We start from the raw sequence: 15909 nt of genomic DNA, 5'->3' as shown, positions 1-15909 counted from the left end.
GGAATTTTTATTTCAAGAATTTTCACTGAAATGACAACAAAATGATCTGTGGTTTTAAGTAGACTGTCATGCAACTTTAGTGCAAGTTATCAAAGTTTTATGGTACACCTACTATTTCTGTACAGTTGTCTTTTTCTGTTACCTACTAAGATAGTGACATGTAATCATGTGTGTTTATCAGACTCATCCATGTAGTAATTAAAAATATGCACGCCTCAGCTCTGTCCCCGAGATTCTAATTAAGTAGATCAAGAGCAGGGTAAGCATTCATAGTTTCTAAAAGCGCCACAGTTGATTTAAATAGGCACCCTAGCTGAGAAAGTTGTCTGTAAGCAGAAACTGTTTTGTATGATGCTTTCTTTGCATTTAACAGCAGCAGATACAAACTTTTGAACTAATATTTTAAAGCCTTCACTTGCATTTAGTTGTTAAACTTCAGGGAAAGGAGCATATTTGAGTCACAGAAAATAAATCCAAAATAGATACTATACATTGTTTAAAAGCTAGCTAGAAAACAACCTTGTAAAAGAGTCCATTTAATAATATTCCATATCTAATTCATGATGTTTTCGGTTTTATCTTTTTCTTCTTAGTGAGTGGAGTGCCATAGAAAAAGAAATGGGTGATGGACTGCAGAGTGCTGGTCATCATATGGATGTGTAAGTACCCAGAGAATTTAAGGTAGAACCTGAGGTGACATTAGTGGTGAAGTGTTAGTGATTCTTCTGTTCTTCTGTTTTTATAAAGTTTGCTGGCATTTATATTGTGCTCTCTGTATATAGATTTGACTTAAAGACGTTTATCTCAGGAATGCAAGATTAATTTAACATTCAAAAATCTTTCTGTTCAATTCACATATTAGCAGAGTAAAGAAGAAAACCCATGTGTTCATTTCAGTACATGTAGAAAAAGCATATCAACATCTATTCACAGTAAAAATTTTCATCAAACTAGGAATATAAAGAATTTCCTCAGTCTAAAACTTACAGGTAATACTGTACTTAATAGTGAAATATTGGTGTTTTCTCCTAAAATCAGGAACAAGGCAAGGTTGTCTGCTTCCACCACAACTAGTAAAAATGGTAGTAGAGGTCCTGGTCAGTGCAGTAAGACAAGAAAATCAAATAAGGGGCATACATCCTAGAAAGGAAGAAGTAAAACTCTCTTTATTTGCAGTTAACAGGATCTTTTATGTAGAAAATCATAAAAGAATCAACCAAAAATATTATGGAATAGCTGAATTTAATGAGAATGCATGATATGCAATGAATATATTAAAAAAGTTGTTTTTACATACTAGTAACAATTGGAAAATAAAAACTTAAAAATGCCATTTATGATAGCATCAAAACAGAATACTTACAGATTAATTTAATGAAATATGTGAAAGACCTCTACACTGAAAACTTTATATATAAACATTGCTGAGAGAAAGTAAAGACCTAAATAAATGGCGAGACTAAACCATGTTCATAGATTGATTGGAAGACTCAGTAGTGTTAATATGACCATTCTTCCTAAATCACAGTCCCAATCAAAACTCCAGTGACTTTTTAATAGAAATTGATAAGCTGATTCTAAAATTTATATGTAAATTCAAAGAACGTAGAATAGCCAAAACAGTCTTGAAAAAGGACAAGCCTGGAATATATTACCTGATTTCAAGACTTAGTATACAGCTATAGTTACCAGGAGGTATTGAGATAAAGAGATCAGTGGAATAGGATGGAGTCCAGAAATAGATCCACATTTACATAGTTCATTTCAAGAAATGGTTCTGGAATAACTGGATATCTTCATGGAAAAAAATGAACCTTGAGCTATATCTCACACCTTACGTAAAAACTAATTCAATTTGGATGATACACATAAGTGTAAAAGCTAAAATTGCAGGTTTTAGTAGAAAACATAGGAGAATATTGTTGCAACCTTCGAGTAAGCAAAGATTTTTTAAAGCGGATATGAAAAGAAAAAAATATTTTTAAAATGATAAATTGTTCTTCATCAAAATTAAAAATTTTGCTTGTCAAAAGACACCATTGGAAGTGGAAGGAATGTGGGAGTACAGTTTCAGTTGGGGAAGATAAAAAGTTCTGGAGATGAATGGTGGTAATGGTTGCACAACCATATGAATGTACTTACTGCCGCTGAACTGTACATCAATAAATTGTTAAAAAGGTGAATTTTACATTATATTTTACCACAAACACACACAAATGCACCATTAAGATAATGAAGAGGCAAGCCACACACTGGGAGTAAACATTTCCAACCATAATATATAAAGAACTCCTATAACTGAATAATAAAAAGACAAAAATATATTTATTTTATCTAAGTATTATTTTTTGGGGGGCTGTTATATAAGCTGACCGGCTGCTTTTCAACCATTTTGTTAAGTCTTCCTGCATTCTGTTGACTGGATATTTTTAGTATTTGCAAGAATTTGGGATTATCCCTTTACTTGGTTTATTTAAAATGTTAAATAAAATTAATTTTAGTAATGATATCTAAAAAATCTTTACCATTTACCCTTTTCTACCCAAAGATGTGCTGCTTATCCCTACACTATGTTTCCTATCTTCAAGCCACCAGCTACCTATCTTCTTTTTTGTTTTCTTAACATTAACTTTTCCAGAATTGTAGATTTATGAACTAAAGGCAGTTTTTCCTACTGTTAACAATGATTCTCAAGATGTCTTTCAGTCACATAGGGGAAATTCCACACTCTAACAAATGTAAATTTATTTTTACAGAATACATATTTTGCCTACTTTTATAAATACTGTAAACACATCACTTTTCAGTGAGCATTAAGGTAGATTTTTGTTTGTTTTTAGAATTCAGTAAACTTGTTTACTTGTCTACAGTAAGTGGACTTGGAGACATAAAATATATTTTTCTTTTATGCCCATGCTAGGGAATCAGAATTAATTTGAAAAAAGGATGCTTCTTATACCATACAGAAGTAGGAAATGACGTAGTCCATGTCCTTAGGGAATTTATAATGTGATAAGAGAAAACCAACACAAGAGACATTTCTTTGATAAAATTTAAGTCCTCAATTTTTGATAAGAGATCAGAAGTAGAGTGATGACTAGGACTAAAGAAGTCTGGGAAGATTTCTAGAGGTATTGAGATACGTATGGTAGGATTTGGAGAAGTAGTGTGGAAAGCCATCACATTTCTGTGCAACGAAAGACTCAAGGCCAGGAACAAGAGTGGCACGACCGTGAAGGGCTTGTCCAGATCAAAGCAGAGGTTGCTATTGAGAATTAGAATAAAATAAGGCTTCTAAAATTTTCTGTAATCTTTATTTGCTCGACTTTTCCTTTTGTAGCTTTTTGGCATTACTGTATGTAGTTGCTACCAGGAACACTAATGTACCAATTATACTAAACTCTTACTCTTTCTACAGATTTTGTAGCCCTTTTTGTAATATATTTGAACAAAAGATATTGCAGTGCTTCTTAAGCTACCTTAAGAAGGACCGTTTTTTGTTTGCTTTGTTTTTCTATTTCTAAGACCTTGCTGATCAGAACATTTAGGTAAATAAAATTGTCATGGTAGTTAAAGATTGCTGTAGGGGGGAGGGATAAATTAGGAGTGTGGGATTAACAGATACAAACTACTGTACATAAAATAGGTAAGCAACAAGGGTTTACTGTATAGCACAGGGAACTATATTCAGTATCTTATAATAACCTATAATGGAAAATCTGAAAGAAATATATATATATAACTGAATCACTTTGCTGTACACCTGAAACTAACTAACATAATATTGTAAATCAACTGTACTTCAGTTTTAAAATGTTGTTAAATGTTTCTAAATGCTTATTCTCACTTTCTGTACTTGCTTTTGTCACTCATGAGTAGCAAATGGTCTGTGGACCACGCTTTGAATAGCCCTTCTTTAGAACTTCAATACTTTGTGTCCTGATAAAGGTTACTCTATGCAATGTTTTTTATTTTTATTTATTTATTAAAAAAAATTTTTTACATCACAATTTTTTTATTCAAACAGGAAGTCAAAAAAATTACAATCCTCATCAGTTCACTCAGTCCCATGTAATTAATTTTTTTTATCTTGATCTTTTGTTAGCAATTTTATGAATTCATCAGTTTTCCATTAGAGTTCTGAAAATGCTTATTCATTCAGTTCAGCAGTATAGTCAGTTACCAGAAACCTGTACTTGTCAGTCTTCCATGAATTCCTTGAAGATGAAACCCTTTTATGGGAACATTTTTGCAAAAGCATCAGAATACACCCAGAACTATCTGTAAATGACAAAAGACTTAAAAGTGACCACAGTTAAAGATTTGATGAAAGTTCATAATAATGCAATTGACAAGGAAATTTAGTTATTTCTGAGATATACATTTGCAATGTTTTTTAAATAGGTATGCGTCTTCTATTGATGATATTTTAGAAGATGAAGAACATTATGCAGATCAGTTAAAGGAGTATCTTTTTTATGCAGAAGCACTGAGGTAAGTATAATACATGTTCCAGATGCAGCCCTGTGGCTGGTCACCACTCATATACTACTCTAAAATAAAGATTTTTAAATGAGTTAATTCCCCCAGATATTGAATGAGGTCTCATTGTATTCCTGTGTGTTACAGAGTGCTAGACATAGCTGAGATGAGCCCTCTGCTTGAAGCATTATGTTGATAAAACCTGTTAGTCTCAGACATAAGGTCTGTCTGTATGTTGTTCTACTTTTTCCAGTTTGAAGATTGGAAGCAAAGTACAGATTGAGAGTGTGTAGCATAATCTGTCGCTAGGTTGTATATTACCATTTAAATTCTGTGATTTTTTTCCATACCTGCATATTTTATCTCCTTAGTAAGGTTGTAAAACTTCTTAATGTCAGGACTTTGTCTTCTCTTTTTATAGTATCTTCTACAGAGCCAAACAATTCTCTGGGAGATAGTCCAGTTTAGAAAAATGAATTGTTTTCCTATCACTTTTTAGGGGGCCAAATTATTATTATTTTAAAATTTGATTACAACCGATTTGTTGGCATTAAATTTTAAATTTGAATGGATAGAAACCAAAAACCAGAAATTAAGTTTGGTAAAAATGGGAATAGGAGTTTTCCAGTAATTACAGATTAGAAGGCAGAAATCAATTTAGAGGAACATAGACAAACCCCATGTTTACAATGATTGTGCCACAGATTTAAACTGCAGTAGTGCATTAGTAAACTGTTCACACTGAGATCTTCACCTTGAGATTCGACAGCTGTTTCTTGAAAAAATATCTCAGTACCTTCTGCAAATAAATTGGCCTTTCATGTGCCTTAGCACGCTTAAAATTTCTCCATTGTATATATACAGAACACCTACCATTTGGGCAGGGCAAAATGCATACTTTCATAACAAAACTATAATGTACCTCTCAAGTATGAACAATATACACGTAATACATGGTATACAGTATTTACAAAATATAAAATATAATACAAGCTGTTTGTAATTTTTTAAACTCATCTTTTGCCCTTGTATATTGCAACAAGGAAATTTTCCATTTCTGTACCACTGCTTTTCAAGAGTCCAGGGATTTTGGAAAAGCTATGTTTTACATGCGTACTGGAATCCGAGATGTAAGTTTGAACTTTTAGGAGAGTTTTTAAGTGCACTGCCATCAACTCCCTATTTTGGTTGGAATTTTCAATGGTGCTCCCCATCCAGTGACTAGGAGGCTTTGGAAGAACACTAGGAGAAGGTGGGTCACTAAACTTTGCCCCAGCATAATTCTCCTTTTGGCTCACTTCAGTTAGAAATGATGATTTCTTCAAATGCTTATTTTTAATATTCTCAGTATTTTTAAAAGGCTTTTTTTTTCCTGCTTCTGAATTATATCAGATGAAACAGAATCCTGCCAAAAGTTATTTTCATTTCTTTTTGCAGAGGTGATCTTGGTTAGTGGTAAGTTACATTTGCTTTTCTGTCTATCTTTGGTTGTTCACACAAGTGTATACCGTGAACAAGCTGGCTGTGGGGAATGGCAGTTTTCTCCGATTTTCCCTTCTTTGATTTTAAAAGTACTTTCTATCATCTTGTCCAGTTATACATATAATACATAGAAGAAAATGGTTTCTGCCTGCCCCCTACTTTCTGTTTTAACAACTGCTTCAAGAACTTTACTGCCTTAATTCCAGTCACTTTCCTAGCTCAAGTGATCCTTATAGGAAGCCATGAGGAGATGGAAAGACAAGGTAATCTATTAGATCACTGCCCTTTCAACACTTGTAATATGGTAGGGAAGCAGGACACAAATAGAAAGCCAGAGCACAAGGTAACATAATCCATGTCAAAAAGGGTAACTGCCAACAGAGCTCCCTGGTTTTAATAAAGTTCTAGAAAATAAAGGAACCTTACTAGGAAACAAGTACAAAAGCTCGCTTTTACATTATCACTAATATTACAGGAGAGCCATGGAATTGAAAGGAATCTATACAAAATTTAAATAATCATGGTGGACAAATTTAATTTTTTGCAAGGCACAGCTAGATAAGCTGCAAATCTCTCAAACCAATATTCTTTCAACAAATGTCAGTAACTTATTTTCACTAGTATTATGAAGGTTTTTGAAATTAAAGTCAAAATGTTTTATTTTGATATAAAGGTTACTTTAAGTAATATAGCGACTTAATACCGTTTAAGTTTTAATCAGTTTTATCCTAGTCCAGTAGCAACTGGGCAGCATATCATCAATTCAGTTGGTAACTTTTCTTTCGAAAACTTCATCATTCTGGACACAAGTAATAAAACTACCTTCCATTAAGAAAGCCTGGCACAGTATACAGTGGGAATAGTTAAACAGTAAATGCCATTCATCTGATAGACTAGCACAGAGAAGTTATCGCTTCAAAGAGGCAACAGCTCTGCTGTCGCTCCTCCCAACTTTCGAAGTTGAAAAGTACAGCTAAGTAGGTTGGCCCGGCGAGGAGCAGCGCCCCAGTTGGACTGGCGCCCCACACCGGGCACCTCATAACTCAGTAAAAAGCCAACTGGAAGTGGGCGGCTGCCAGCCCATGGCAAACCCCACACCAGACAGCGAGAGACCGTATGCATGTCCTGACGAGTCTTGGCACTACCAACGGTCCCCTATCACTTTTAAAATCAGCCTAAGAATTCTGTTAATAAAACAGAGGAGCAATATTCCTTTAGTTGTTCAGTAGCTGGTATGAAAACATCACATTGTTAGCCTTTTTCCTTCTAGAGTTTTGAGTAGTAAGAAGTTACACTAAGGACTTCCCTGGTGGCGCAGTGGTTAAGAATCCGCCTGCCAATGCAGGGGACATGGGTTCAAGCCCTGGTCCGGGAAGATCCCACATGCCATGGAGCAACTAAGCCCACGTGCCACAACTACTGAAGCCCATGCACCGCAACGAAGAGTAGTCCGCGCTCACCGCAACTAGAGAAAGCCTGCACGCAGCAATGAAGACCCAGCGCAGCCAAAAATAAATAATAAATAAAATAAATAATTAAATTAAAAAAGAAGACGTTACAACAAGGTGTTTTCAAGTTACAGACCAAAAGAAAGTTGCTGAACACAGTGGAATTCTCTGCAGCTCTTAAGTTATAGAAAAGATTAATGTGTATTGATACGGAAACTTATGTGTCTTTGGTATATAAATAGTTGAGACAGAAAAGATGTAGAATTACTGGGGGTGGGTGGATATGTGTATTTGTAAATGCCTAGGTAAAGTCTGGAACGATATATGCTATCTATTAACATGAATTATGTCTGGATAGTGGAACTGGGGAAAAGAGAGCGTTCTTGAAACTTATTTTGTGCATTCCTGTATTAGAATCCTTTTTTTTCTTTTCAGTGAGCATGGATTACTTTTAGGAAAATAAAAACTAATAGAGGTTTCTAAATAAAAAGAAGAAAGCTTTGAGATAATGTCTTTTTAAACAATACTCAGTTGTAATGTGAGATTATAGCATTAGTTCCTATGTTATACAAAAGCTTTTTTTAAATGTATGTGATAATGGTACGTTTATTGAAAAAAATGTTGCAAGTATCTGGAAAACAACCTTTTTTGTTTTAAGTATATATAAAGTTTTTATGCTTAGGTTCTGCTAGATTAAATTTTTAATGTTGGGCTACTACATTTTAAACTTGAAAATTCTGTATATAAAAGTTCCGACTATAGTAAGACGTGAATGCCTCCCCTTTACCCTTGAAAAAAAATTTTTTAACATATTAATGGAGAAGCCACAAAAATTAAATGGCAGCACTTTCTTTCATCCCTAGGGCTGTGTGCAGGAAACATGAACTTATGCAGTATGATTTGGAGATGGCTGCTCAGGACTTAGCATCCAAGAAGCAGCAGTGTGAGGAACTGGCAACTGGGGTGAGTGGTTTTCCATTTAGGTCTCTGGTATTATTACAGCAAACCTTAAGTGGAATGGGCTGCAGGATGCCCGTAGCTTTTACAGGGAAATAATTTGTGGGCAACTTTATAATTCTTTTGTTGGTGATCTTGATATAAAAGGATGTAAGCCATTAAAACACGTATTATATAGTGTTGTAAGAAATTTTGCCAACATTGCTGTGTGTAATAAGAACCATCTCTTTTCTGATTAAGTCCAAGTGAAAAAACATTATTCTTTGGGATTGAAATAATAACCTTTGCCAGGTTTAATTTTACCTGGTATATTATAGAAATTTTAGTTAACTTTGCCCTTTTAGAATCAGTGCCTCTCTCCTAACAGGGAGCTTTTTGTGTACTTTATTCTTGAATGCTTACAGTGAATACTTGTGAAGAAAATTCCTTATCTTATTGTATTGGACTTAGATCACTTTTATAATCAGCTTTCTACTGTCCAGCTATTTCATTGGAATAAGAAAGCCGTCATGGTGAGAGCACACAATCTAGAAGTAAAGAAGCAGTTACAGGGCTTCCCTGGTGGCGCAGTGGTTGAGAGTCCACCTGCCGATGCAGGGGACATGGGTTCGTGCCCCTGGTCCGGGAAGATCCCACATGCCGCAGAGCGGCTGGGCCCGTGGGCCATGGCCGCTGGGCCTGCGCGTCCGGAGCCTGTGCTCCGCAGCGGGAGAGGCCACAGCGGTGAGGGGCCCACGTACCGCAAAAAAAAAAAAAAAAAGCAGTTACAATGCCACCATTTATGAATCATTTCATAGTTAACAAGTACTTTACTTGTGAAAGTGCTTGTGGGCTACTCACATAGAGATATGTGGGAAAAGACCTCTGACCATGAAACAGGTAGACACTGTCTTGATTTATTTTTAAAATGCAGGGGAAATTCCCAGTCCATTTTCAGGGAGCTTGGTTCTCTACTCCTAAATGTGTTTCCCTCAGTAAACTCTGGAGAATAAGGAAATGGTAAAGCAGTGAAGCTTGAGGCTTGGATTTAGGCATCCTGTTTTATTAATAGATACCAAGTTTTAGTGTGAGTTACACAGATTTTAAATAGTTTATTTAGTTTTTTTTCACTGTTGCCTGTTGAATTTTATCTATTTTTTATATCACAGAGTAATTAGAAAAAATATGATCACTAACATAAAGAAGTAACTTGCCTAATACGTCACCTAGAAGTTTTCCATATGATGAAGAAGCTCAGTTAAAATTTTTCCCTTTTTGATTCTTCCATATTTTCCAGTGTTAGAAATCTTATTAGTAGCCCCCTGGTTGTAAGGCTTGTGGTGTTTTCTGTCCGAGCTAGGGAGGAAATGGCTATTTCCCCTTTTTAAAAAAAAAAAATAATTGTGGTAAAATATCCAGAACATAAGATCTTTATCTTAACCATTTTTAATGGTAAAGTTCAGTAGTAGTAAGTACATTTACATTGTTGTGTAACCAACCTGCAGAACTGTTTCATCTTGCAAGATTGAAACTCTGTACCTATTAAATATCAACTGTCAGTTTCCCTCTCCACCCAGCCCCTGGCAGTCACCATTCTACTTTCTGTCTCTGTGAATTTCACTACTTTGGATACCTCATATAAGTAGACTCATACAGTATTTGTCTTTTTGTGACTGGCTTATTTCACTTACCACAATGTCCTCAAGGTTCATCCATGTTGTGTAGCATGTGTCAGAATTTCCTTCCTTTTTAAGGCTGAAAAATATTTCAGTGTATGTGTGTTGTTTATCCATTCATCTGTTTCTATTTCATTTTAGACCGTGAGAACATTTTCTTTGAAGGGAATGACTACCAAGCTCTTTGGTCAAGAAACTCCAGAGCAGAGAGAAGCCAGAATAAAGGTGCTAGAAGAACAAATAAATGAAGGAGAACAACAACTTAAGTCTAAAAATCAGGAAGGCAGGTAAAAATGCTGTGGTGTTTTAACATGGCTAGACATGTAGACTCTGTGACAGATTGTTTATAACCATTCCCAGTTTCACCAGTGTCCCTGGATGTAGCCTGTTCTTCTAAAATGCAGTGATTGAGTATTCCTAAGAAATTTGAGTAATCAAAAATCATGTTGCGTAGAAACAGTTGTTTTAGTGTCAGGGAAAGAGGAAGAAGAAAGTATCTAAGCTTCATAATATTATTTTCCTGTACTTTTCATGATTTCTATCCTTTGCACATTCCCTCTGCCCTTTTCTGTCAGTTAAAAGCCTGATCATTCTCCAGTGCCAAGCTTTTGCATTACTTCTCTTGTGAAGCTTTCTCTTATCCTCACAGGCTGTCATAGCACTTGGTTCATGCCACTATTGCATGGCAGTTTTGTATTGGGTGGTTGGTTGTACAGTGTGACTGGCTAAATTACAAACCCTTCAAAGTCAGTGACTATGTCTCTTTCATCTTTATGTCCCAACACCTTGCATAGGGCTTGGAATGTAATTATTCCATAAATATTTTTAGAAATTCAGTTCTCAAAGGTCTGCCATGACTGTTGGGCTCATTTTTCATATTGTTGTTTTCATCTGATAGTTGTTGAGTAGACCAAGGCAGACCAAGAGTGTATCACTGATTTGGAGGTGATTTTCTTAATTTTTAGAACTTCTGGCATCAAATAAGTCAAACTAAACTCTCATGAATAGAGTTAAAAAGACAGTGGTTAAGATTCCACACTTCCACTGCAGGGTGTGTGGGTTCGATCCCTGGTCAGGGAAGTTTCGCATGCCAGGCGGTGCAGCCAAAAAAAAAGACAAATTGCTCTCAGAATTTTAAAAACTCTAGTTGTCATTTAAAGTAAGCACATGATAAATGTGATACATAATCCATCTTGTTGAAAAGAATGTATGTTTTCTAGTGACCCCAGGAAGGCAACTTCATGTGGCACCTGTTAGCTTATGAGCTGGTTTAGGGAGCCATTTACATCTGTTTTATGGGAATAATTTTAAGCTGGAATTCTTGTGGCAAAATAGAGATTATTAAAATGTAGATGAGTGTATGACTGTATGCTTTTTCTCCCACTGTAATTTTTAGGACGAGAAAAAATAGAACTATCTTATACACGCAATAGCTTTTTCCTCTATATAGACAAAAACCCAACTCAAATGAGAAGTGGTTATTCAGATTTATAATATGTAGTTTACTTAATTTAAATAAGAATAATAATAATGACTATACCTTTTATTTCAGAGAATTTGTCAAAAATGCTTGGGCTGATATTGAACGCTTCAAAGAACAAAAGAACCATGATTTAAAGGAGGCCCTCATAAGCTATGCAGTCATGCAGATCAGTATGTGCAAAAAGGTAGGTTTTGGTTTCAGTGAAGGTACAAGTATATTCAGAAGTGCCTGCAAATTTCTTTAAAATCGGTTTCTTATTTGGACCAAAGTATTTATCATTTTCATTTTTAAGTCCATTCTTCTCCTCTTCCAGAATGTTTCCCAGTTTCTCTACTTAATTTTGAAAGAAGGGTCATAATCAAAATATCAATTACCGAGTCTCTACTCATCTAAAGTTCCAAATTTGTATGCCCCGTTTATAACTTGTATGTGAAAATATGTACTAACAACAGTACTTTGGTTATATGTCCCAGGGTTACTGCCCTTGGACAGGGCAGTACAGTACCATTCCTAACAGTGATATATACTTCGACTGGAAAATGGTTTCAGCGTTATTTTGGGAAACGTGGCTGCATTATGGTTTGTTGTCAGAGTAAACCCTTCACGTAGTTGACATCTCAGTAGAAGGCAAGGACGTTGAAGCTTATTCTGGTTAAAATAAATGTTTTGGTCTTCAGATCTTTCTAAAACGCTGTTGTAAGAACAAAATACAGAATATTCCTTAACCTCTTCTTCATAACCCAGGATCTGCCTGTGCGACCACCAGTCATTCCCGCGCTTTACATTTCTCTAGCACTTCGCAATTTATTGAGCGATTTAACATGCTTTATCTCAGTATATCACATAGTAAGATGGATTCCCATATTTATTAAGACATTCTTAGAGGGAAAAAAATCACACTCATACAAACACTCTTATGCTTTAATTTGTCCAAAGTTTGTATTTTCTGGCTTGGAACCGTCACTTTCTTAGCCCTTTTTACTTGTATGACGAGAAATAGCAGTAGACAACAAAGATGTTTTGAGACAGAAACAACATACTCACACATTAGTCATTGGGCCAAATTTATAGTTATGCCTCAACGAAATTGTAAGTTACTTCATGTTGTAGATCTTTGGGGTCACTTGAGAGAAGTTAAAACCATGACTGATCAATCTGCAAATGCTGATGGTTGAATATATTGTAGTTTGGGGTGTTTTTGTCTCTGCTGCTGTCATCCCATCAGCTCCTTCTGCTGCTTCACGTTTACCGTCTTTCTAATCTGCCTTTTTAACTCTTTGGTGGTCTGAAAGATCAGAAAACAAAGGTTTTTAGAGTTGGTTTTGTTTTGTTTTATTCCTATAAAAGATTCATTAATAGGTTCCTGTGATCTCCCATTTGCTTCTTTTCCAAGAATGCAGATTTTGTGTAATGGCTCAAAGGACTTTCCCCCTGCCACTTTGCTTAGGGTGAGCGGGTTGAGGGGTGCTAAAAAGTAATCTCTGGATAAACAAGATATTACTGTAGGTATGTGCAGACACACTGTTGGGTATCTGGTGTATCCTAAGATAATAACTAGAGTAAACAAGAGTTTACTCACATGAGATTAGTAAGAGTGTATGTTTACCTTATTTCTTAGGAACAGTATTACAGTGTTTCATGTTTTATTTTCTTGCCTAAGTGGAGTAGATTCTTATATTTGAAAATCTGCAGTGCTACTTTCTTTAGAAACTTAAAATTAAGTACGAGAAGTCAAGTCATCTTTTTGTGGTAAATGTGGGTATCTATATATTTCACGTTATTTTATTTTTAAATTAAAAAAATTATAAAAATAACATATATGCTCATTATAAAAATTTCAAATAAACCAGAAGCATATTAAGTAAAAATTCTCCTCCTCCTTCCCCAAATCCCTTTTGGAAAACTCAACACTGTTACATCTTCATGTTTATCTTTTCAGACTCATTTGTACATATACAGTCATTTAGAAAATATACACTTTCCTTTCCCACAAAAACAGGATTGCATTATATGTGCTAGTGTGTAGCTTTTGTTTTTTCATTTGCTGTCTTATGGATGTCTTACTAGGACAGTGCACATGAGATATATCTTATCCATTCTACCAATGAATACTCCATTACATACTACTTTATCCAGGCAATCTGGGACATTTTAAAAGATTTTTGTGGGTTTGTTTTTTTTTTTTGTATTCCATCAGGGAGGAAGAAAAGCTAAAAAGATTAATTTTTTTTCCTATTGTTTGAAGCCTCAATAAATATTGACAAACTTTAATATTAAAGAAAATATTCTTTCTTCATAAATTAGCAGTTATTGGCAAATATATATCTTGTTTATTGAAAACATACCTTTATTTCTACCACTTTCTAGATTTTACTGTTACATTTTTACAAACATGCACTTTTTTCCAGTTTCAAACATGCATTTTTGTTTAAGCATGTTAGTTATATTATAGCATATTAGTTTTTTGCTAAATTGCCTGCTATAACCATTGAAAGGGAGTTGATAACTTAGTACTTAATTATCAAAATATTGATTATTAGACTAATAAATTAATAATTCATTAATTTATATTTAATTGTTAGACTAATAAGTTTTTTCTTTTGTTTCAAATATTACAGAACTTGTTTGGTTTATAAATAGAAATGATATGAATAGAGTAAATGAGTTTTTCAAAAAGAAGTTGTAGGAGTTCTGTTTTGAAGATAGGCTTGAACAAATGATTCTACTACTTTTTTCAAAAGTATTTGACATTGACTTATATTAGCTATTGCCAGAAGAAGTGTCCTATTTGCTGGACTTGTTAATTATCCCAAAAAGTAAAACTTAGCATACCAGTAAGCCAAATACTTGGGCTTTCAGAATCCTTCCAAAATCACATTTTAAAAGTTTTTTTGTTGTTTTTGTTTTTTTTGATTTGTTTTTTTTAAAGGGAATTCAAGTTTGGACCAATGCTAAGGAATGCTTTAGCAAAATGTAATCCTGTGAAATGAGTTTCTCTTCAATCAAAGTGCCCCAAAACAGAAGCACAAGTAAATAAAAAAATTTAAGTTGCTACCAGTATACACAAAAATATATAATAAGTTGAGTAAATTCAGCTTTCTTTAATTTGATTGTAGTGTTAATATAGCACAAAAGGGTGTATTTTAGTGAAGATTAAATATTATAATTTGAGGTTTTGGGGACTGGTGCTGATTCTAAAAATGTTAATTAGATAAAATATACCAACAAATTGTCAGGCTTCTGAACCAATGACTGAATATCAAGACGTTAGGTAATTTTTAGATGTTCGTTTTAGTGCCCACTGTTTCAGATCTGCTTATGTAGGGAGTTTCTTCCTAAGATTGAATTCTTATCTTTATTTGGTAAGACCCACTAATCTGTTATAGGGGGTTAATTTTCCTTGCCTTATAGTTGAGCTGTTTGGTTTGACAAACCTCAGCAGAAACTTAGTGTGTAATCTAAGAATTTCTTCCACATTCTTTAATGCCCCCAAACATTGCATACACTAGAAAATGCCTTCAATGTGTGTTTTACCAGAATTTTGATACTAGTCAAAAATTTTACACTGCCAACAAAGAAGACACAACTTCTCAGATATATAGTAAAATACATTGTTGTGATCTAGGAATTGGTATATAGCAAGGTTTCATTGAGTATGTTACATACAAGCATTAAATTCTCAGATAATTCTTAACCTCAGTGATGAGCCTAAATTGATGGACTCTGCTTGGCTCTCTACACATGGCATTTCAGGGTACAAAGTGTAGCATTTCATTGTATAAGATATATGTAGTGAACATATGTGTTAGTATCTTCATTATTAACATCCTTTTTTATTGCTTGGCTGTAATTTTTGTAAAGATAAATTATATTGCTTTTGTGTGTGTGTTTTTGTGGTATATGTTTAGGAGCCAAGCACCCTTGGTATTTTGCTAGCTTTGCAGAACCCTACATGTGTACTCATTATTACTAATTATGTAAAAAAAGATTTCCAGTACTGTTCAGCATTTGACTTTTTTACATGTTTAAAATGTTGCTGAAGTTTTGTGCTCTTTGCCAAACTTATACAATAAATAAATGAAGTATTGTGTTGATTTTCATATGAGTTTTGTTATTTTAACAAAGTGGCCTGTACCTATTAGTATCTGATGCCCTATGGAAAAATAATATATGCCATATTATATTTTGAAGTGTTTAATTATATAAATTTGTCTTATGCCAAAGTGTTGGGTTTTTTAAAAATAAGATGCTGAAATGATGTATGATTTTAAAAATTCTACCTTTTTTTTTCAAAAAAAAGATAAAATTGTTAGAAGCAAAAGTCATCTTGATAGGTACACATTTCATTCCATTGAATTGTATCATCTCTTGGCTCACGAAATAAAGTAGCTTGGCCTTTAAA

The 15909-nt window shown here is 34.2% G+C and overlaps 1 protein-coding gene across 3 annotated transcripts in view; it reads left to right on the top strand.

Moving 5' to 3' along the window:
• The window catches only part of SNX4 (sorting nexin 4), a gene marked incomplete at both ends in the record, with an annotated part of 62859 nt that extends 47252 nt beyond the window's left edge, over nucleotides 1-15607 (top strand). For 2 of the 3 annotated variants that reach the window (XM_082839988.1, XM_082839989.1), the window contains 6 exons: nucleotides 594-659; nucleotides 4405-4494; nucleotides 8276-8375; nucleotides 10166-10311; nucleotides 11577-11691; nucleotides 14437-15607. In XM_082839988.1, coding sequence (XP_082696114.1) covers nucleotides 594-659; nucleotides 4405-4494; nucleotides 8276-8375; nucleotides 10166-10311; nucleotides 11577-11691; nucleotides 14437-14484 — 565 coding nt within the window. Of the gene's footprint in view, nucleotides 1-593; nucleotides 660-4404; nucleotides 4495-8275; nucleotides 8376-10165; nucleotides 10312-11576; nucleotides 11752-14436 lie in introns of those variants that run through there. The other variant, XM_082839987.1, reaches the window with a different exon arrangement.
• Nucleotides 15608-15909: the final 302 nt, after the last annotated feature.

This window comes from Leucopleurus acutus (assembly GCF_964270905.1).
Source record: "Leucopleurus acutus genome assembly, chromosome: 5".
Lineage (NCBI taxonomy): Eukaryota > Metazoa > Chordata > Mammalia > Artiodactyla > Delphinidae > Leucopleurus > Leucopleurus acutus.
This window is presented reverse-complemented; position numbering and strand designations above follow the sequence as displayed.